The sequence below is a fragment of the Drosophila montana genome, unplaced genomic scaffold, assembly GCF_035044405.1.
Source record: "Drosophila montana isolate Dmon_TW-CO22-7 unplaced genomic scaffold, ASM3504440v1 contig_2127_1, whole genome shotgun sequence".
In the NCBI taxonomy this organism is placed as follows: domain Eukaryota; kingdom Metazoa; phylum Arthropoda; class Insecta; order Diptera; family Drosophilidae; genus Drosophila; species Drosophila montana.
The window spans coordinates 910145-934572 of NW_026997035.1; the positions used below are offsets into that span (position 1 = coordinate 910145).

Consider the following 24428-nt stretch of genomic DNA (forward strand, 5'->3'; position numbering starts at 1 on the left):
CACTTTTGTCATTTTAGTTTTAATAACACTTTTTTGTTTGCTTGTCATTTACTCTGGAGTTTTCCAACACTATACACATTTAATCGTGATATACGCCCGTAACTTTTTATAACTGGTAATATAATTTTTAGCATGACATAACTAAGAAATGGGGAAAACACACGAGCATCATTCAGAATATGTTAAAGATTGTATAGAATAATCTTTTCGGTTAGAATACGTTTTCCTTTAATATTAAAAGAGTTGTTAATCGTTTCACAGCACTGCGCAACTTATGCACTTTTGTCATTTTAAATTTAACAACACTATACTAATTTGTTTGCCATTTGTTATCGCATTTTTTACACTCAGAACACTAAGTCGTTACTTAACTAGCTTTAGTCAACACAGAAAAACTATTTTTAAACTCTTTAAATGATCAGAGCGCACCCATGTTTGTCCATCCCTAACTGCATTGCTCAACACTTACAGTATTTCCAGCTCCAACAATCCCTTAAAGGCATGCTCATCCATACATGTGATTTGATTGTTGTCCAGCTGTAGGCTCCGCAGCGACTGGGCGCCCTTAAAGACCCTCCGGCCGACCGTTGTGATGACATTGTGCGAGATGTCCCTGTAAGTTCAGGTGAGGTTGCAGGCAGGCGGCAGGCAGGTAGGCAGGCAGACAGGTGGAGTCAGCGGACAGGCAGGCAGGCAGGAAGAGGAAGTATTTGAGAGTCAGTAAGTGTTTGTTATCTATTGGGGCTACATACTGCTACATACTATATGTAGGTAAGTAGATATAATATATATAAAAAGTCGCTACATGACTACGTTGATTACTTACAATCGCAAAAGACTCGCTGAACTTGTCACAAAGTTTTCAGGTATTGCCTTAAGTCGATTGTTGTTTAGGCGTCTGATTTATAGAGTGAAGTGTTTGGTAATTTGTTTTGGTATTTTTATTTTGGTGTTTTATTGATTTTGGTATTTTTTGTTTTGGTGTACGAGCATATTAGATACGCAAAACGAAACGCAACGAAAGTAGAGAGATATGCATAAAACGAAACGAGAAAAAAGATACAAAAAGTTAAACTCAAAACTCAAAGTATCGCAACAACTAAATCGAATTTTGAACGATAGTTTTTCATATAAGTATATATATTATTATTATTTTCATTTTTTTTTATAGCTACGAGCTATGTGTATCTAGGTCAATAAAGAGCAGCAAATGTGGTTAGTAAAAAGTGAATTAGTTTGAAAAATCTCATGCACTAGCATCAAATCAGCAACTCATTCGATTGGTTTGCTATCCCAACATGTGAAATATGCGCAGATCTCTACTTACAGTCGCTCCAGCGAAACCAAATCTTGCAGTGCATTCTTCTCAACGGTATGTATTTGGTTGTCCGTCAATTGACTAGAGAATAAATATATATAATAATAGACATTAGAATATGATTTGTGGAAATATAAATAATGAAAACATATTAAGAACAGTTAGTATAACTTATTTTTTAAAAGTTTACAAAGTTTAAGGCTCAGGTTATTGATTTTAAAACTAAGTCTTCGTCACTAGCGTGAATAGGATATAGGAATATATACGTAAAGATCTATAACATAAAGATTTCAGAACTTTAGGTAAGGTTAGATTAGGTGAGCTTAGGTGAGGTTAGGTTAAGTTAGTTGACGTTAGGTTAGGTGACCTTAGGTTTTGTGAACTTAGATGAGCTTATGCTAGGTTGGATGAGGTTAGGTTAGGTTAGGTAAGGCTAGGTTAGGTTAGGTAGGGTTAGGTTAGGTTAGGTTTGATTATATTAGCTTAGTTGAGGTTAGACTAGTAAAGGAGAGGTTAGGTTAGGTTAGATTAAAGTAATATCCGTTGACGGTTAGCCCTCGACCTATATAATAAATGATCCATTGTGATGCCGCAGTGGACCGAGCCACTTTCCCCAATTTCAACTCAGAGCCTTAATATTAATGAGGTATAGTAAAGTAATATAAAATTAATTATACAACAACTCCAAGACCCAGTTCTAAAAACTTTTGATTAGCCTAAAAATCTCACAGTTGAAGTTTCTTGTTTAATACGTTTATACTTATCTAATATTATCACATTCTGTTATCAGATTCCTATCATTCTAGAGTTTATTAAGAATTTGTTGTTGATATCTTGTAACTAGCGCATATTGCGTATTGCAAAATACGAATAAATTGTTGCCTATCAGCGTACAGTAGATACACATGTAGTGAGACCTGTTTTGCACAAACTTTCAATTTCAATTTACTGTTTAAATTTATGTTAAACGTTATCGTGACATTTGGTGTCAATTTGCATGCAATATTTTGCATTGCGTAATGATAAATTTTTGGCAAAAGTTAAGAAACGACTGTAATTGTAATTCAATTTGGAATACGTCTATTATGGGTTTCAAAAAGCTGAAGGTCAACTGGTAAACATTATAATTTTAATGAGCCCTGTGATAAGGGAGTTTTTTAAAATTTATAGCTAGACTTTCCCTTTCCTTTTTAATTTGTTGTGGAAATATTTCATAATTAATAATTTAAAATTAATTTGAAAACTAATAAAATTGGCTAAGAACTCGAAATGGTTCCAGTAAAAATTTTGTTAAATTCAATAGGTACAATAATTACAATTAAATATATATAAATATTTATGAATTATTGCCAGCTATGTAATTAAATAAAAACTAAAAGCAAACAGCTTCTACTTACAGCATTCGCAGCTTGGTCAAGCGCTGAAAGTCCGTCTCATATATCACGGTCAAATTGTTGCCCTGCAAATCGCTGGAAATGAAAAATAAAAGAGAAAACACAATTAAGAGATTTTTACTTTCGATTAGGGATTGTCTTTAATTATGTTGCAGCAAACCAAGTAGCTCGCTAATCGGAATCAGCTGGACAAATGCTGAGCCATGTGCGCGCCGATAATAATTTTTAATTGCTTGTAAGACAAGGCGCATCAACAACAACAACAACAACAACAACAACTACAACGGCAATCTGAGATATGAATGCAAGCAGCTGGAGAAGATGCAGATGCAGATGCATTCGCCGAGGGAGAGAGAGAGAGAGAGGGAGTGGGAGAGAGGGGGGAGCGAGCGCGAAAGGGGGGACGCTGTGGCTGATGCTGCTGTTGAAAACGCAGCCTTTTGTCTGATAACAAAAATATGATATTTAATCATTAAACATGCGCATGGAACGCACAGGCGCAGGAACAAAACCTGTTTCTTATATACCCGTTCACACAGAGTGAAGGGTATATTGGTTTTATGCTATTCCTGAAGCTGGGCTCTTGGAATTTTGAAGATATATATAAAAAAAACACAGCGACATAAATCCGTCCAAATATATCCACCCCGTACATTTTGTCAGCGAAATAATGTCGCTTTTTTTTCTGGCAAAATAATGATGTTCTGAAACGATAACTCTGCCGATGACCATGGCGAGATTATGTCGTTTTATAGCAACATAGCTCAAAAACGAAATAACTTCGCGCGGAGATACGTCGCTTATAGAACAGCGGAGATATGTCGTGCGAAAATATGTCGTTACCCCATATAAAACTATATATTCCCTAAAATTTAGACAAAATAGACACCTTCTTGTAATATCGATTCAAAAAGTTACCCCTCAAATTGCAAAAATTTATATCTTCTCAAGAGATCAATATCTCTCTTAGTCTGCTGATCGGCTCCTCTAAAGAGTTAGCCAATAATATATTCTCCACAACGAATCGTAAAAAATCTATGTATATTTAAACTGTAAACAAGTATTACGCAGTCGGATACACCCGACTGCAACATACCTTTTATTTACTTGTTTTTATGGTGGCGCAGACAGACGGACAAAGATACAGAAAATTTGTTACCTGTAGATGTCATAACAATGAAATGCAACCTAAGAGATACAAAATACCTGAAAAGAGCCACAGACCGTGTGCGCATGCGCAGCCAGCAACAACAGCAACAACAATAACAACAACACCAACAGCAGCAACAACAACAAAAACAAATACAACAACTCGTTGTGCCTGTGCCTCAGCTTCAGCTAGAGCTCAGCTGCTTTTTGAGTAAGGTTGGCAGCCAAGAGCCAAGAGCGGCAAGAGCTAAGCAACAACAGGTAGTAAGACCTTCAGTCTGGGCCCAGAGCCGCAGCCACAAACGAGAAATATTTTTCAGCTTAAGCCTTAATGAAACTCCCATCAAGTTGCCGATGAGCGGGTACACTGAGCAAAATTAATTATCAACAAGGTGCAAACTTCATGAATAAGAGAAAAGTAAAGTCAAATTAAAAATAAAAAAATAAGTAACTAGAGCTGCACAGTTATCGATAGTAGCCCCCCACACGATATATTGATAGTCGGTGAACAAGTTATCGGCAAAAGTATCGATATTAGCAACCGCACGATATATCGATAGTCGGTGACAAGGGCACTGTGGTTTAGTTTTATACATTTTCATATAGTTTCTCAGTCCCTAGTTCATAGCACTTTTAATAGAATCAATTTTGTAGAAATGGATATTTGTCCAGTAAGAAGGAATACTCAATTGTATCAAATTATTGATGAAAAAAGAAATACCTTATTGTAGGAAAATAAATATTAAGGAAGAAATACTTAATAGTAGCAAATTCTAGATTTAGGAAAGCGTGCTTAATAGTATCAAATCCTAGATGTAATCATTCATTTTAAATACGATCTTTTGCCCAATGTTTGAGGCACCAGTCTTAACTGCTTTGCCCTCAAAAGTTTTTTATTTATCAAAAAAACATTTTTGAAATAAATATGCCGAATCGAACTACTGTTTTTTTGCTTAATTTGTCAGTTTTATGGTTCGATTCATTCCTCGCAGTGTACATTTAAGCCCAGGCCCAAGCTGCTACACACACCAGCAAAGTTTTTAATGAGCTTAATATCTTGGCAAGATGTGGGCATCTCTTGCTTAGATTCAACTGATTACATGGACCCACAGCGATACGACATAGACTTAAAACAAAAGACAATAAAAATAACACAAAAAAAAAAACAACACAAAAGTCTCTTCTAATTGCTAGACATTTTTCAAAATATTTTCAAAAATAATTATAATAATCGTAAGCTTTTTTTTTTCAAGTCGTTTGCCTTTGTGTGTGCTTAACTTTTTTTCTTTTGTCGTTTTTGGGCGCTGCGTTATAATTAAACATTTAGCATATAGCATTTAACATTTAAGTTCATTAAATCTTTTGAAGCATTCACAAATTGGCCAAGAAAAAAGCTTTGTAGGTTTTTGTAGGGTCCAATTAGATTTCAGCTCCAGTTGCTCGATTCATATATATTTTTCTTTTTTTTTGCTTTTGCTTTGCTTTGATTGCCTGCCTGTCTTTGAAGATTTTGGCAGCTATAAATTAGGCTCACCTTTTTGTATTCCATTCTTTTTTGTTTTAATTCTTGAGGTGTGAAAGGGTTTTCGGGCACAAATTGGGGTTAAGTTCGCTTGGGTTAGGCCATGAAGTTCGTGTTGACCTGGGCCAAAATTATATATGCAAAACTGTTTTCGTGTCAATTGTATAAAACGTGTGGGTGGCTGCTCAACTGACAGACAGACAGCCGGCTAAGCTTCCATTCTAATTGTATCCTCCCTCTCATTCTGACTCTCTCTATCTCTTTCACTCAGTAACTATGCTCATTTCCATAGCCCTGTCGCTGCTGTGTAATTAAATGGCAAGTCGGCTTGACTGGGCCCTGCTCTGGCTTTCAGTGTTGTCAATTTAGCTATTTTCTAGCTAAATGAGGCAATTTGTGGAGTTTGTCAGCGGGAAGTAGTTTGGACTGTAAGCTGATTTGGCTAGTTCTTGGCTCCGCCGACAAGTTCCTGCACACTTTTAGCTATTTTTAGCTGTTTTTAACATTGAATTCAGTTACTTTTTTGAAACGGCATTTGGCAACACTGGTCTGGTTCTAGGCTGGGGCTGGGCTCCATTTGCCCTGGCCCCAGTTTTGCGCTTGAGCATTGTTTTTGCTATTCTAGTGCCTGCCTGCCTGCCTGCCTGCCAATAGTTGTGGGCATGTTCAATATTTGATGTGCACACACGGAGCACGGCCTGTGTGTGAGGGTCTGTGTGTGTGTGTTCTGCTAGTTCCACATGGAACCTATGTTCGCATTAGGGTGACTCAACCTTACTGATGATTATCATGGCTAATATAAACAGTTCTTTTTATGTATGTATGCAGTCAGTCATTAACGTCACATCAATTAAAATGTCTGAAAGAATCCTTGAATTAATGCTGCTTGACTAGTTGAGCAAAGCCTTTCGACAGGCTTTTATTATATTTTTAATAAAGGGTTTACTTTATTCGCGTAATTTTTATGTGTTTGTAGGAGCTATACTAAAATTAAATAAATGCAAATAAATTACAGAGGAAATGCTCACGGCACAAAGAAAAAAAAATTCTTATTCGATAAGGAAAAGCAAGACCCGATTTTCTACCTAAAATTGCATTTATTTGCCATTTAAAATATAAAAAAAAAAACATAACACTGTTATTAAATAACATATTTATGGAAACAATACAATTTTTAAAACGATTCGATGTCTGCTACAAGATTTGTGTCCATGTAAAATATATTTCAGATTTATTTTTATTATTGTTTATAGAATACATTTATTATTTGCTTTGCAGCTCAATATTTCGATTGATTATTTACTCTTTTTAGTAAATTTATTTCGTATATATTCATTTTTTATTGTATTCTTTTAGTATTTATTATATTATTATTATGATTATATTATATTTTAATCAATTCTACAGTTCTTTCAAGTTCTCTAACAATCCTAACTTTATTGTCTTCAGAGTTACTTATTAAAAAACAATTCCCTTCAGATAAATCAAAAAAATAAACACAATTTAATTGTTCGCTTCAAAATCAATTTAATATGCAGCCACCTAGTTAAAACCCGCTTATGTAAAGATTATTTTCAATTGCTGTATCGTATTTGAATCTCCACCTCTTCGCCATAAGTATTCATTAAAATACTTGAGCTGCATAAGTTCTGAATACTTTTTCTTTTATGGTTTTTAAATCAAACTGTCAATCATATTTTTAAGTATGTTCCCCTCGCGCATTTGCGTAGCTCATGTTTCGTCTTTCAATTAATTTCCTTATAAGTAGTACTCATATTTCAACCACTTTTTTTTTTGCTCTCTGGATTTGTTACCTTTTCTTTTTTGTGTATTTATTTTCGTAAGTTCTTTTAACATGTTGCGTTTGCAACCACATTTCTGCGCATTTCATAGTTTTTCAATTTACTTTTTTATTCATTTTCAAGTGCGTTTTCCTATTTGGTGTACTACGACACACACATTTGTTTTCACATTCAGTTCTTTTCCGTCTTCAATCTGCAATCTGTCACTCGGTCAGGTTTTCCCATAACAACTTTTCCGCAGCGCGCCGTGAAACACCCTGTGCCTGACACGAGCTTGGTATTTTAAAATGCAAATATGCCGTGCACGTTGATATGTTTTCTGTTTCTGTTTTTGCATTTGCTTTTTCATTTTTCATTTTTCTCCTCTGTTTTTTTTTCCGTATAATTTTTCTTTTTTTTTTCGCTCGTTTTTGCATAAAACAAATGTGTCCCTGAGCGCTATTTGACTGTTCGGGGCGCCTGACTGCTTATAACTGGGCTATGCTGATGGTGTTGTTCTTGTTGTTGTTGTTGTTGTTGTCCGACGTTGATATCTGTTATTAATTTATGTAGAGAAAAAACAACAACAACAACAACAATAATAGCAGCAGCAGCAGCAGCGGCTGCAACTGCCGCTTTTGAGGTCGCTGCGCAGCGGTCTACAGGTCTGTTGGGGCTTGATTTGATGGGCGCGGGGGCGGAGGCGGTGCGATGCGGGTCGTTGCGTTTGGGGCGCTGCTCTGTGGCATTTTGCATACACTTGCTAATTGCCGGCGCGTTAATTTATGTGGCGTCCGCGAACGCAGACGCTGGCTTAATGCATTTGCCCGTTTGCAAGTTGCATGCAACAATTGCCAAAGTGGCCGCGGCCGCACTGTGGGACGGCATTGAACCGCAAATAATCAAAGTTTGTGGCAAATTGAATAAATGCAATGTACCACCAGCAGATAGAAGAGTGAGCAATTGGTACGGCGTCGTACAAGCACGGGTTGGGCGAGGGGACAATTAGTCCGTTGTGAACCACCGAAGGTTAGCAGAGTGGTCAAGGGGCCCTGCTTTGTGCCACCAGGGTATAGAAAAGTGGTCAATCGGTACGTCGTCGAGGACACAGAAGAATGGTAATCAGCACGGCTACGTACCACCGGGGGATAAGCGAGTAGGGTGGTCAATCGGCTCTGCTTTGTACCACCAGGGGATAGCAGAGTGGCTAGTCGCCCTTTTTTGTACCACCAGGCGATAGGCGAGTAGACAATCGGTACATCGTCCGGTCACCGGGGCAGGGAAGAGCTGCCAATCGGCACGGCCAAGTACCACCGGGGGATAAGCAAGTAGCCAATGAGCCCAGCGTTGTACCACCGGAGGTTAGGAGGGTGGTCAATCGGCTCGAATCGGAGAATGGTCAATCGGTACGTAGATGTACCACAGGGGCGCAGAAGAGTAGCCAATCGGCCCGACCATGTACCACCGGGGATAGGCAAGTGTAGTTCATCACAAATTAAGTATTTGAAATTTTTTTTAAATTATATAAGAATCGTTAGAGCCAGATTTGGCAGCAATGGTTTTCGTGTCCTTTAGAAGTTTAGACAATGGCCAACTGCGTGTAAATTTTTGCAACGAAAAATATGAAAAGGCACCACTGTGCGGCTGCAAGGCCTGCGCTGATGCGCTTATGTTGCCTCCTTTGGCGACAATTAATAAACTTAATGGCGATTTAATGTACGACTCCGGAGACACAGCTCAAGACGACAGACAGACCGAGAGACAGATTTAACCGACTTGCCGCTGGCCCTGCTTCAGACACATTTGTCCATTTGTTTCGTAGTTATCGACACGAAATGGTCACGGCTTTATTTGCCTTTCACCCGTTGCCCGCTGCCCGCTGTTGTTTATCTATGATGATTTTTGTTGTTTAAGTAGTCAAATACCAGAAATGTTCAGCTGGGAACGCCTGGCGTTATGTATATGTAACTATGAATGCTTACATATATAACAAGGCATACGCTTCAACTTCAATATAGATCATTGTCAAGGCTAGAAACTAGTTCATACAGTTCGCAATGCAAATAGCAGCAGAGATAGAAGGGCATGAAAATATCTGTGTCTGTGTTTGCATTCCTGATTATCATATCTATGGAAAAGTGTGAGTTATGTAAGTACCCCAACAACTGCTCTAATCGCTCTGCACATTCGATTTTTATAAATGGAAAAAATCAATTTATTTTTGCACCATCAGGAATTTTTATAAATTAAATCTATTTATACTTCTCGCCTATTTCTTATATATATTTATATTTATTTAACTATTACTTGAAAAATAAATTGTTTCATCTTCATAATTTTGAGATTTGTTTACTAAACGTTTTCACCTTGAGTTTAAAGTTACAACATTTTGTTGCTTTTAACGCCGCATATTTGTTTATTTTTTAGAGCAGATTTTACCCCCAAGCTTTATGCTTTATTTATTTAAGCATTTTGTTTTTTATACCATTTACATTTTTTATAGACAAATATTTTCGTATTTGATTTGCATTTGAAAATACTTATATTTGAATGACATTCACGAATTCTTTAATGAACGAGTTTCTGCGTTTGAATAGCCCAGCCTAATTATTTGTTAAATTCGTTTTTTATGGAGCCCTAAAATATAACCGTAAATATAAATATTGTCTTTAAAAAAGAAAATGTACTTTTTTTTCAAAATGATTTGTAAGTATAACAAATATTTGCAACCACGTGGGAAATGACATTGCTTGTATTCAACTATTATTATGCAAAAGGCGAGTATGTTTCTTTGCAGAAGTACGTGGTCTACGTAGAGATTTTCGTATTTTTAGTAATGTACAGTGAAAACTCTAATAACAAACATTCCTTTCTCATGACATTATGAATCAGTAGTTCCCCCTCTATAAGATGGACACTCATCTTGAACGGACCAAAATTATCTATTGGTCACGGTGCGTTCAAGAACGTTTTGACTGTATTTTTCTCAATTTTTTTCGCTATTGTGTGCAATTGACTTTACTTGCGTCCTTGGGAACTCTTGTGTTTTAAGGAGAAATATATTTTATAAAATGTTATAAAATTGGACAGCCCTTTTTATACCCTGACCTTATTGAAAATGGGTAAAAAGGGTAACATGTTATAACATATACTCAAATTTTATAAATCTTTATTTCGCTGGCTCGTGGTTTTGTTTATTAAAAACAAAAATCAAAAAATATTTTGTTTTAATTAATAATTTTTTCCGATATATTTTCATTTTAGCAAATTTATAAATACCTATTCATGTTTAATTTTTGACAATTGATAACTCGACATTTAAAAGTGCATTGACCGAAAAATAAGTGAATAAATGCTATTAATCTTATTCTTAGCAATTGTGTTTTGATTCCACTTTCTCTACTGTCTGGCATATATTGATGTGAAGCTGGGTATATTATTTATAAGAATTGTTTAACTTTATTTTATCTTTCTATTCAATCTATCTATCTTTCTTAACTTTACTATACTATCTCTACTTTAAATAAAGATAAAGTAATCAAAAATAAAATATATAAAAAATATCTATATAAACTAAAATAAATGAAATGAAAATATTTGTATGGAAGGCAAACTATAAAATTGTATAAAGATATACAGATATATATGAAGAGCATTCGAGCTTCGTAGTGAAAATGTAACCTGCTTCACACTGTGCCTGTCGTTGTTGTTGATTTGCTTGCTTTTGGATTGCTCCCACTTGAATGTTAAGCCCACATAAAAATATTGATATATAAATAATTTTGTACTCACAGTCTCTCCACATCCGCTGATATTTTGCGCGGCACCTGAGTTAATCCACGATGCGAACAGTCGACGGTTAAACCGCTGCAGGAGCAAACCCGCGGGCAGCGGGCCTCGGTGATGACGCCAACGCCTCCACCGGGTATGTGTATGCCAACGGAGCCCAGGCCGCCGCTGGCAATGGCCGAGCTGCCAAAGCCGCCCGAATACGGCTCAGCCTGAGCCGTAGAGGCGAACACTAGCAGCAGCAGCAGGAGCTGGGGCAGCAGCTGGGGCAGGATTAGTGGCTTAGCCAGGGCTGCGGCTTTACAACGCGTCGGTGGTTGCAGCGTTGACGGTGTCGTCGTCCTGGACGGCGGCGCCATTGTGGCACATTTAAAAGCAACGTGCCTAATTGAAAGTATCGAGTGCGTATGCGGACGCCACTTTGTCAACAGCAATCACGTTTCCACAAATATTTGCGCAAGGCAAAAGGATTGTTGGCGACCGTTTGCCGGATTTTTCACGCTTTTCCCGCACTCTCTATTTATATATTGATTGTGTTTCGTTGTTCGATATTCGTTGTCGTTATTGTTGTTGTCGTTGTTATTGTTATTGTTGCTGTGCCGGCGCTCACTTTATTTACCTTTTTTGCAGCCCGTCGCGACCGCGCGTTACGGCAGAACTGATAGCAGCTGGCCAGTTGCAGGGGCAGCGCCTGAGTCGCAGCGAGTGACGAGTAGCGTGTGGCAAAGTGGCGAGTGACGAGTGACGAGCAGCGAGTGCGTAGGTAGCCAGCCGTCCACTTTGTGTTAGGTAGGTGCGTCCAGCCGGAAATGCGCTAAGACTTCTTCTGGTTGTTGTTGTTGTTGCTGCTGTTGTTGTTGTTCTTTGTATCTTTGAGATACGCACTGGCACTTGGCTGTCAGCAGTTCAGAGACGCCTAGCCAGCAACTTCATCATCGTGAGCTCCGTTCGGCTGTGACCTGCTGCGCGCATCTGCAACGGGCAGAAAGAAAAAGAGAAAAAATGAAGCAGGAATGTCAAGAAAAATCATGAAAAATTATCTATAAATTCGGCAAGCGTGTCTATGTCAGTGCAATGGCAGGAAATTGTTACGGACTGCGATATAAATATATAGACACACACACGCATATATGGACATATATAAATCTATATGTATAAATGCCACGCTTTATATCACTTAAATAAAAAATAAAATGGAGCTGAATTGGAGCTAATGTGACAGTTGATATTTGATGGGTTGTATTTAAAGTTTTCAATATTGCATTTTGTTGCAAGCCAAAAAAAATATTGGCCTAGAGCGGGTGAGGCAATAAAATCGTATATATTGTTGCTGGGTTGTAGCAAAAATTTAAGGAATTGAGTTTTCTGTTAGACGACAACAACTGCAACTGGCTAATACATAAAAACTTTAGTTTCGAATGACTTTCGGATATTTTATATAGATTTGTATGCCACAAATAGAGTTTTGATTATCTCATTTTCTTTGGAAATAACAATTCATTCGTAAAAAATCGTATGTAAATTACTGAATTCTGAAGTTGTCATTAATTTGCATGAGTTTTTTATATAATTCAGATATAGTTGAGTAAAAAGAAGTACAATAAAACTTTTCTGTAAATTTGTATCTATATTAATATTCAACTTTTTAATATCTGAATAATGACTATCTGGGTAAAGAAAATCTTAGGGCAAATATATAAATATATAGGAGGAATTACATTTACGTATGTTTACAAACATGTATAAGTATTACATAGAGCATATCTAAAGTCATTTTGAATTTTTTCTATAATTTTCATTATTAAAGAGAGGGTTATATTTTTTTCATGACCAACAAAGTATATTAATAGAAGCAAGTCTTATATATTTTATTATATTTTTTTTATATATATATTTTAAATTTTTTTTAATTATTTGTTTTGTTTTTTTTTTTATATTTTCCATTATTATTTTATTTAAATTATAATATTTAGTTATCTTTATTTTATATTTATTTTTGTATTAAAAATTGTATTTTCATAAAGTTAGATCCTTATTAAAATTTTATTTTTTACTTTTCCTTTTATTTTTATGAATTGCTTACTTTTTTTATTTTACTTTATTTTTTTTGTCGATACACAAAATTTAATGACTTTTCAGCTCGTAAGCCCCAACTGAGGTCAGGAAATGCACATTCTTTAACCGTAAGCAGCAGCTATGAAGGTCCTCTTTAGTCTGCCGACAATTGTCGAGGGTTCGCTTGTTTTTTTCTTTCTAAACCACCTGTCAGTAGCAGTAGCTGACAGCAAGAAGACTAATCACCCTAGTCGAAGAACTATTATTATAGGAACTTGCATTGGCAACATATGTTTCCCTAAGTAAAAGTTGGTGGAAGATAACAAAAAGGAACCTGTAGATACTGAGAACCCAGAGTCAAGAGCTAATGACTCAACTTATTAGTTTGTTTCTGGTCTGGGCAATAAAATACAAGAAAAGAACATGTGTTTTGGTAACTTTCCAACTATTTCGCCAGCAAAATTAGTCAGAATTATAATGTATGCTGATTGGGCAATTCCTTTCCCAATCATTTGGGCTATTCATTTGTTAATTGAATTTGGAAATTGCTTTGGAATTCCAAATCCTACGCATTTTCTACACCAACCTGTGCTATGCCCACTGGTTGAACTATTTTAACCCCCATTTAAAGCTAGCTGGACAACAAACAATTAGAGATTTAAGAGCTTAAGTGAGCACTTTGGCTCAATTAAATTTGTCTAGAAATTGTGCCAGTCTTCGTTGTCTTTCGCTGCTGCTACTGCTGCTGCTTCCAAGTAGTGGTCCTCACTCGTATAGTTCTTCAGTTCCACTCGAAATCAGTCGCAAACTCTACGCTCCACCGCTGCCCAAATCAGATCTATATTTAGTGCACTTGTGCACTGTGTGGTCTGGTCTTTCCACCATTTCCCGTTCCCATGCCCGTCTCCAATTCCAACATTTTCATTTCCATCTCACTCTCGTTGCCTCGGTTTGTGGCACACTTCCCGCTGCTGTCTCCTGTTCGTCTGTCATGTTGTGTATTTAATTTGCAAATTGACATGTTAAAGATACTATACACTCTCTTTTTCTCTTCCCTCTTCCCTCTCGCTCTATCTTGCCCGCTCAATGCCATATATTGAAATTAATTGTTTAAATTAACATTTGGATAGCTGACAGCAGCGATTGACTGGAATTTGATTGAGAATATGAATGATAACGAGCTCTGGCTCTAACTCGAGTAATCACAGAGAGAAAAGGAGCGGAGAGGGAAGCGCCTGTCAAATATTCTTAACTGGCAATCAACGAAAACTCAATGAACATTGCTTTGGCAAATGTAATTTAACAAGCTTGGGAAAGTATTTATATGCCCTTTAAAGTGAAATGCAGGAGGAGTTTGACTTGGGAGGCAACTAAAAACCGAATTGGATATATATTGTAAGAAATGGGATATCGTAGCATTACATAATGCGGATCTATAAAGAACAATTTTTATCCAGGAGTATTTTAAATTAATACATTTTTTTTTTTGGATAATTGGCATAAATCAAAAGACTAACTAATTTATTAGAAAATTCTGTAAATAGAGAAGCAATAAGTTAAAGTTAACATCGCGGTAACATTTTTGTAGATTGTTTGTAAAAGGCTGCTTGTAATATTTGGAACAAGTTTCATATTAACAAATGGCAAGCCCTATTATAATTTTAATATTTATTGTCAACTGCAGTATAAATAAACATTATGTTAACACGTTTGTGTTATTTTTTTTTTCAGTCTGTTAAAAGTTAGAATACGGCTGCCTATAACATTTGCATGGTGTTTTATCTTAACAAATGTTAAGCCTGAATATAACCTTACAATTTATTGTCAAATGCAGTATAAGTTAACATTCTATTAAAGTTTTAGTAGTCTGTTACAAGTAGGTAAGCAGCTGTTTATAACATCTGCATGATGTTTCAGCCTAACAACATATAAGCCTTAATATAACATCGTTATTTACTGTACAATTAATATAATAAAGCTTATGTAAATAAATATTAAGTCCGAATAATTGTACTCAAAGGCTAACAGAGAGGAAGGTCATTAACATTAACTTGATTAACAAGTTTAAAGATTACAGCTGTTATAGCTCTGTTTATAATTAGAGTTATAGTTTTAACACTTTTTCAAGGCACAATGGGTATCTAGGCGTTAGGCAGCCATAACATTCAATAATAAAAACACCTTTTGCTTGTGTTTCGAGTGTGTTGTACGTTCGTTTGGAGTTGCCTATCAAAGGCATGCCAAACACAGGCAGAAGGCAGCCATGCAGCCACCCATCCATACGCCGAGCCTTTAATCAAAAATTTATCATTTCTCTAGCACAAAAATATTTCTGCTGCAAAGGCATGCCTTTCTTTCCATGACGATGACGATGATGATGAAGACGACAAAACGGAAGTGTGTGGGTAAAATGCTCAAAAGATGTAATCACTGCATTGTCACCAGCCGGAGACGGGCCTCAGTCTCACAGTCCCCAACTCAGATTCAGTTTCAGCCTTTGGGGGTGCTATAGATGGAAAGGAGTGCGGTCGGGGCAGCACTCGCTCTCTCTTGAGTTTTCATATGAAACATAAATCAGTGAAATTCTATACATGCCAATGATTGTCTACTCTTTGGCTCTTCGGCTCCGGCACACACACAAAAATTCCAAAAGCAAAATTCAATGCATGCCAATAACTCGTTACTCGTACCATAAACTTAGAGGGCAGCAAGCAGATGCCACTGCCCCGGGGACATGTATACAAGTCTAATGAAAAGAAGACAGCAGCAGAGCCAGAAGAGGCAGCAACTCAGCCACAATCAGCACAGTACCACAACCACAAATATCCCACACACCCACACACACACCCACACCCACATACAACCCATTCGGACTGGGGTTTATTAAGATAACGCGTGAAAAAGCGAGTGACATTTGGGCAAACAGTGAAGCGCACTATTCAAATAGTATGGCCAGAGAGACATAGATAGAATGCCAGCAGAGGATGGGTTGAGCAGCTAGCAGCTTGGTCTGCAGATTAATGAGCGAGCCAACTAGGAATTGCCTTGAAACAATAGATTTATGTAAGCCCACTGGCGCTTACTTATATATATATGGTATATCTACGTATATAGTGCCCACAATCTGTTGTTGGCTAAATGGTTGCACCCGCCCGCCCTTGGGCCACAGGCTCTTGTGGATTTTCCAATAAATTACGCTTAAGTATGCACTTAATTCAAATAATGCCAAGTTGCGCGCCTTCTTCAGCGTGGTTGAAGGGGCGGCGGGGAGGGGGAAGGGTGGCTATTTGTCCCGTGCTGCCCTCAAGTGATTTGTTTTTTTGTGGCTTATACAAGTTGGGCCCATCCATTGAGGAAGTATTCTATGTGTATGCTTGCCATTGCTTATGACATGTGTCAAATTCGTGTTGTGCTCCTCTCAACTTGTCTGGCTCAGCTGTCCAGATAAGCCGTGCCAGGGTAGGGTGTGTGTCTGTGCCTGTGTGTTGATATTTTTTATAAACACAAGTCAAAGGGATTAAGCTGAAATCAGCAAAGTAAAAAAAAAAAAAACAGCACAAGTTGTAGCTTCATCAAGGGTATTACGAAAAGAGCTGCTGTCAGCAGGCCAAAGGCCAAACGACAGACCCGACGCCTATCTCTATGTGCTATAGAAATATCAATTATAACTGGATTTATTAGCATTGAAGTTTTTAATAAAACAAATAAAAAACAAATGGTTAAAGCTTCAGTTAAATATTGAACAATTAAAGAAAGTTGCACAAAGTTTCCATCAAGAAGACAACAACCTATAACAAACTTGAATTTATTTTCCCTAAAATAAATTAAATAAGCAAATATTGTAAAATAACTTCAGAAGTAAGAAACACTTCAGCTATTTGATAGAAAACAGCTCTTCCGGGCTTTTTTCAAGTGCATGTACAATAGAATTATAATGTATATTTGATTCCAAACTGCATCTGAGCAGAAACAAAACCCAGTCAATGGGACTGTCAAGATGAGGGCGAAAGAGAAGTTTATAAATGTCTTAAAATTTATAAAGCTAACAAGAAACTGCCGTTCTCTTAAATACTTGAGAAATATTTAAAAATATGGAAGAAACGTGAGAGATATTTATATATAGCACTAGGAATTTTGAATTGCATTTTTCAAGAAATTCTTGAATTCTCAAATTTCCATTATTATAAGAAAATGTTATTAAAATACTTTTGAAACTAACACTGCAAAGAATTTTTACATATAGAAAAGTGCAATTATTAAACAAAATATTTGTAGGTTTTCTCTCTTATTTCTCAACTTTAAAACCCCAGAACGGAATGTTATATTGGCCTTAAGTTTTATCTTTAGATAAACTACAAAAAAATTTTTATTCTCATAAAATATAAATCAATAAAAAGTATATACTATTTGTTGTAAAAGCTATATAAAATAATCCTTAATACTGCTTTTTGGAGATCATTCCATTTCAAAATATTTATTTAGCTGGCTCAAGGTCTGTACCTCGAACCTATTTAAAATAAACCTTTTACGTTAAAAATTTTTTTTTAATATATATAAAACATGTTATAATTTATTCAAAGTTCTTTGTTGTAATTTTGGATAAAACAATTTTTTATTGTTTGTAACTCATAAATTTTATTTGCTTGCAATTTTAAAAGAATAGATTGTATATCTATCTATCAATCTATTTATCTATCTAAATATATATATCTATATATCTATCTATTGATCTATCTATATATTTATCTATCTATTGATCTATCTATATATTTATATATCTATCTCTCCATATATATATTTTTTTTTATTTTTTTATTTATTAGTGGTCGACAAAACGAGTGTCTTCCTAATTATTCAATACATTATATTTACAATTATGAAATTTAGATACTAAAAGCCTAGATAGAGAACACAAATTTCTAATAGCATCACCGACCGATGGAGGTGTTTTATTTGCCAGTCCGGCCAGCTGTGCCCCTTTTCACAGCTAATTTTGTCAGTGACGCTATTAGAGCCTACATCTAAGAAGAAGGGTGTAAGTAGGAAAAAGTGCTCTTAAGTAAAATTAAAAATAATCTTAATTTGCTATATTATTTAAGAATATATCATAAATAGGAGAAAAGAAAGTAAAAAGATTGTTAATAAAGTAAAGAACTGTATGCTATATATACAGAGTGTTAAGTAGATAGGATAAAGAGATAGTATTGGGAAAGTAATGGGAAATCACCGACCCGGTGGGAGAAAATTTACAGCCTGTCCGGCAAGCTATCTATCTACTTATCTATCTATTTATCATGTATCTATCTATCTATCTACAGTTGATAACTACTAAAAGAATGAAGTCAGTTGAAACTATAGCCGGGCAACATGATAAAGAAAATGGGATCAAGTCAACTTTCTGGTGGATCTCCAATAACTGTTCGAGTTTTCCCCTAAACTGTACGTCACATTGAGGCCAATTTGATAAAATTCTTATTAGATAAATTGATTCGATGGCTACTGCATGGCATAGAGCTGGCATGGCTGCCAAGTATGTCAAGACGGGGGACTAATTAGAGGCCTTCCATTTGCGCTTAATATTATATCTAATTCATCTGGTCCATGTACAATGTCCAGCTGCATTTTTTCACTCGTGCTCTGGCATTTCCGCAGACTCTTTCACTGTGACAGCGCTCCCCCGCAGCTCCTGCAGTCGCATTGCCAGTAAGCATTACAAAAGCCGCACAAAAGGAAAGGAAAAAAGAACCCCTTTTGCAGCATGAAGCGTGGTCAGCGCTCAATGAATTGTATTAGGGCAATGTCAGCTCAGATGGAGACTGAATGGAGCAGAACAGCAGACTGGCTGAGGCGGAGACTCCAAGTCTCGGGGGGTTTTTTTTGTTGTTTTGTTTTTGTAAGCCCATCTTTAGCCGGAAGTGTCGCATACTTTTACGGATACACCGGCTTAATTATGTGCATAAAATACTGTCACATATGTGTGTATGTTTGTGTTTGTGTTTTTATATATGTTGCACAATCCACAGACAGTGTCGTGGCATGAAATGACAAAACACGTACATTAATTGCTCCACATTCACACAGTCGGAGTCGGAATCGGAGTCGGAGCTGCGAGTGTCCCACAGGAGATGCCGGGTGAAAAGAAAGAAAGCGCAAAGGTCTCGACAAAGCCAACCAGGCTTATAATTTATTAATCTATGCATAGCACACACACACACACACACACACACAGGCACAACAACAAATAATTCCATTTCATGCCGCTCAACTTTCTACGGCCCTGGCAGCTCCGGCAGCTCTGGCTTCCAGGTCCAGGTCCAGCTTCAGCTCCAGACACTACATGTCACTTTAATCTCTTAGAAGTGTCACTTTTGCAGCTCTTCAAGTGTTTGTGTGTTGTCTCTTTGTTGTTGTAGTTGTTGCCTTAGGTGGGGGCGTTGTAAACAATGTGCTGCCGCTAGTTGAATTTGAATTTTCAGTTTGATAAGCAACAAAAAGCATAATAACACATCAAATTGCATGTGAGGGCGTGCGGGTCGAGGCATTGGGAGGATATGAGTGCTTATATATACATACACACACACACACATATGCATGTGCTACAAGGTCTGCCCTTCGGATGCAAACCTTATGGTAATGAAGTGTAGCAGCTGTTTTTTGAGAACTGAATTTGAATAAAAGGCAGCGCACAGTGGGACGAGATGCATGAAAAGTGAAGAGTTCAAGGAAGATGCTCTTAAATATTTTTCTACATTTTTAGATTGATGGTTTGAATATTTAAAATATTATAAATTTAGTTTAAACAATTTAAAAAATAATTTTAAATGTCTATGAAATTAAAAGGTCGTACTTTTGTACAAAAAATATTTGTAGATAATGGTTTTAATAATCTCTGTTTTCTGATTAGGCTTTTAACTATTAATTCGTATCTTCTTTTGTATTAAATACTTGATTTGACACTTTGCCGACCATTAATAAGTATATAGATTCAGTTTTAATCTAACTTTAAACAAGCAATATAAAAAATTCGTATTATTATTGAGAGTAAGAAGAAAGCTATATAAGTTAAAATTCATATTATCACATTATGAATCGTCTAGATAACAACAAATCAATAATTGGTAATAGTTATTATATCAAATTTAAAATGATTATTTAAATGAAATAATATTTAACTCTTGAAGGAAATAATTTGGTAAGTAAAATATTTTACAAATTGAAAGATTATAATAAAAGTTGTGAGCAAGTCTGTCAATCAAATTGTCAACAACGCAAGGTTTGAACCAAAGCCAGTTTCAAGCATTAAACTTAAAAGCAAGGATTGTATTCGAACCATCGACTTTATATTTTTTTGGGGGTTTGCAGAAGTGAATCTTAAATCTAGGGCACTGTCACAGTGTGCATATCGTTACGATTTACATTAGATACAGCATCAGACAGTAAGCGAGACAAGTTGACTGACTACTTGAACACAATCAAATTCAATTTATGCCAACAGCCACACATTCATTTTCATTTTCATTTATAATTTCATATTCAGTTTTCGTTTCTTGATCAACACAAGTGACGCTGACGATGGGCGATCAAGTGCCGCTCGCACCTCAAAATTAGTAGTAGAGCAGACGAGGGGTGGGGAAAGGGGCAGAGGGGTAGAGGGGGCGCAGCGTCTGCGTTGGAGTATTATGGCAGATTATGCTGCTCTGTTTGATTTAGACTTGATTTGGATTTATTATTACAATGGCGCCTCAAGTGGCATGTGCTTATCTCAATTTGTGTGTGGGTTCATTATCCAAAAAAAAAAAAGCTTAAACTATTTAAGTTATCTTCTTCTGCTCACAGCTTTGTTTGTATTTGGGGTTATGGCATCAGCTGGGGCGCGAGCTTGAAAAAATAAACCAAACATAAACCCGAATTTCCATGTTGGGCTATAAAATGTTTCGTGCTATTTCACAAATGCATAAAAAACAAAGAAATGAAGAGAAAAAAAAAACAACGAACTAAGACTAGGCCTTACATCAGCGCTCCGCGCCGCGTTCCAGTCTCAAAACCCAAAACCGAAACCCAAGCGCAATCCCATCCGTGGCGCAGCACCAGGTGCAATGCATCGCAGTTGAGAGTCGCTTTGTTTTCGTCGGGGTTTACGGGGTCAGGTAGTTTCGCCTGAATGCTCGAGCATTGTTTTCTTACCCGCTACAGGGAATTCAGCTACATAGAACAACAACAACAACAAGAACAACAGATACAAACCCTGCATACGCTTGCCAGGCACAGTCTCAGGCGCAACTCTCTGCTGCATGCGTCACAGGGATTAGTGCGGCAGGTAGTAAATTTTCCTAGCACGAGAGTCGCCACAAGAGTCAAAAAAGGCTGCGGCAAAAGAGCAACAGCAACTGGTGCAAGCTACCATAAATGATGAAGTCCAGATAGTTCTAGTTCCTGAGATATTTCAAGTCGTAATCTAAATAAAATTCCCGATTCTTAGATCTAAAACTAACACCAAATTGTTGCAGGGAAATGAATAGGAAATTAGCATAGAAGAATATAAGATTGGGAGTGAGAGAAGGAAAGATAAGAGGAAGAGAGATAAAGAAAACAAGAGAGGGAAATTTCTTTCCCTGAGATTGAGATAGAGATAGAGATAAGTAAAGAAATAAATAGAGAGAATTAAAGAAAGAGAGAGATAAAATGACATAAAGAAAGAGAAAGAGAGGAAAAGAAATAAAGAGAGATAGAAAGAGAGAGAGAGAGAAAAAGAGAGGGATAAAATACAGACAGAAATAAAGAAAGAGAGGAATAGATATACAGAAATCGAGACAGGAAAATAAATAAAGAGAGAGTTAGAGAGAGAGAGAGGGAGAGAGATAGAGAAGGTGAGAGAGAGAGAGAGAGAGAGAGAGAGAGAGAGAGAGAGAGAGAGAGAGAGAGAGAGAGAGAGAGAGAGAGAGAGAGAGAGAGAGAGAAGAGAGAGAGAGAGAGAGGGAGGGAGGGAAAGAGAGAGACAGGAAGAGACATAAGGGAAGATAAAGAGAAAAGAAAGACGAATAGAGAGAGAGAAAGAAAAACTTAGACAAAAAGAAAAGAAAGAGCATAAAACAAAAAAAAAGAGAGAAATAAGGACAGAGAATAAATCAGAGATAGGCTCAAAAAGCCAACGATTACGAAAGACAGAAAAACTTAAAGTGATAAATATTGTAAAAATACAAATATCTTTTCTCTTTCTTTAAAGTATTGAATATTCCAAAAATATTTCTTTAATTAACAAGAACCTGACTAAATTAAATGCGAGACAGAGAGTAAGTGTGAAAGAAAGAGCGAACAAATGTTCTTAGAGCAAAATAAATTGATCCACTTTATTATCATAAATTTTGGAGGAAGAAAAAAACAAAATTGGAACGATTTGTAATTAAAGGAATTTGGAGCACCAATCGATATCAGACGAGCATGTTTATAAATTAAAACACTTCTTAGCCTCAACAAATGCAATTCAATTGAAATTCTCGCACAAGAGACTAAATTCTACAAAATCATGTGTTGATCAGTTTTACGCAATGCCTTAAATTTTAAACATTATGAAGCTAAAAACCAAATGTAACCTCAATTTATTTTGTAAGTAACAGTTTTGGAATTAGAAAATTGATCGAAGAGCTTCACTTTGGCAAAGTATTATGGTACACAGAAAATCCCATGAAAAAGCTCGAGCTAATAACTTTGTGTGCCATAAAAAGTCAAGTTTGATTATGGCCATTAATTCTATTATATATTAAACAAACACTCCCCCTTCATATGGCCAGCTAGTTTATTATTTTGTCTTGCGAGAAACATGTTTAATAAGTGCCAAAGTTTGTGCGTTTGTGTGGCCCACTCGAAGGCCAATATATCTAGGCTATTAAACATTGTGGTCTAATAATAAAAATACATTTAGCCATTTGCCATGTTCGAAAACAAATAATAAACATGTCGCCCCCCTCTATTAATTTGATGACATCCCCACAAACCCAACTTCATAAATAAAACCCATGAAACCACCCTCGCAACATGTGCAACATTTTGCAATAAATTTATTTATCGATCGATGCGGCAGCTCAGTTCAAAATGTTGGCAGCTATAACTTTAATATTTCAACAATATGATGAGAGGTGAAAAATGTATAAATACTTTTAGATCTCAAATAAGGTCCACTAAAAAAAGAACACAAAAGTATTGAAATTTTCAAATTGCTTCGGCTGCGATTGTCATGCTATCAAACTGCTGTTGTCAGGTTTTATACCCTGCACCTATCAAAAATGGTTAAAGGTGGCATCAAAGAGCTGTGCTTATTTATGGAAGAGGGAGAGAGGAAGCGATATCGACTGTATGGACCATATTTATGATCAGGTTGATGAGCTATGTCTATATAGACTTTGCTGTCTGTCAGACTGAATGAAGCACTCTGACGTACTCAAATTTAGAATCTGCCATACGATATGCACATTAAAAGATGATGTCAAATTATCGATGACTTATCGATAACCCCTTTTTAAAAATCAATTAACAGCCATTAGCGATTATCAGGCAATCTAAGAGCTAGTCATATCCAATATGATTTATAGGTTCTGGCATGCTATACTCGATAACTGCACCCATTCGATAAAAATTAATTCTTTGAATAGAGCTCGAACAATGTTGTATTCATAGTTTGGTAAGCGAATATTAAATGCAGATTTAAATTTTCAATATCTTTTTCGATTCGATTTTGTATGCAGAATTGAATATACGAATATGTTTAAATTTTCGATAACTATTTCGATTCGATAAAGAGGTCCTTTTCAAAATTTTAAGGGCATATCTTGGTAATTACTAGAGCTGGGAAAACATTTTTGAATAATAACTTTTTTGCACTCCCTTTGCACTTCAGTCAGGTACAGGGCATCTACTAGTCAAGCACTCTTGACTAGAGCACTTTATCTTGTATCTGTTGTAGCTTTTGTTGCTGTTGTTGTTGTTGTTGTTATTGTTGTTGGTGGCTGCTGCTGCCGTTGTTGGATGGTCCTCCACGCATTGGTATCAAATTTCATGGCTTTCACAAGGGTCCCCTCACAGTCGAGTGCGTGTTGATGACAGATTTTCTGTCCGCCGGGGCGTCGATTTTCGTTTCGTTGAAAGTCATTTTTACTCATTTATTGTCACCGTTAGTGGGCGCACAAGTGTGCGTCTTTGTGTGTGCGTGTGTAACAATGTGTGTATCCTTACAAGTACATACACGGCGGGCAGCCAGAGCCCGCGCCCGCGCCCGAGCCAGAGCCAGAGCCTGGGTATTGATTCCACTTCCAGTGCCGCAGCGGGACGCCCAGTCAGTCAGCCCGTCAGTCAGTCCAAAGCCCAATTGACGTGACTCAACAACAGTCATGCTCAATATATATGTATATATATATATAGGTATGTTT

At 36.5% G+C, this 24428-nt stretch overlaps 1 protein-coding gene across 1 annotated transcript in view; it reads right to left on the minus strand.

Moving 5' to 3' along the window:
• The window catches only part of sli (slit guidance ligand), a 77204-nt gene that overhangs the window by 20462 nt on the left and 32314 nt on the right, over window positions 1–24428 (minus strand). Inside the window, 5 exon segments of the mRNA XM_064680437.1 lie at window positions 470–613; window positions 827–898; window positions 1328–1399; window positions 2716–2787; window positions 10957–11925. Of these exon segments, the coding sequence (XP_064536507.1) occupies window positions 470–613; window positions 827–898; window positions 1328–1399; window positions 2716–2787; window positions 10957–11312 (716 nt within the window). The 5' untranslated portion in view covers window positions 11313–11925.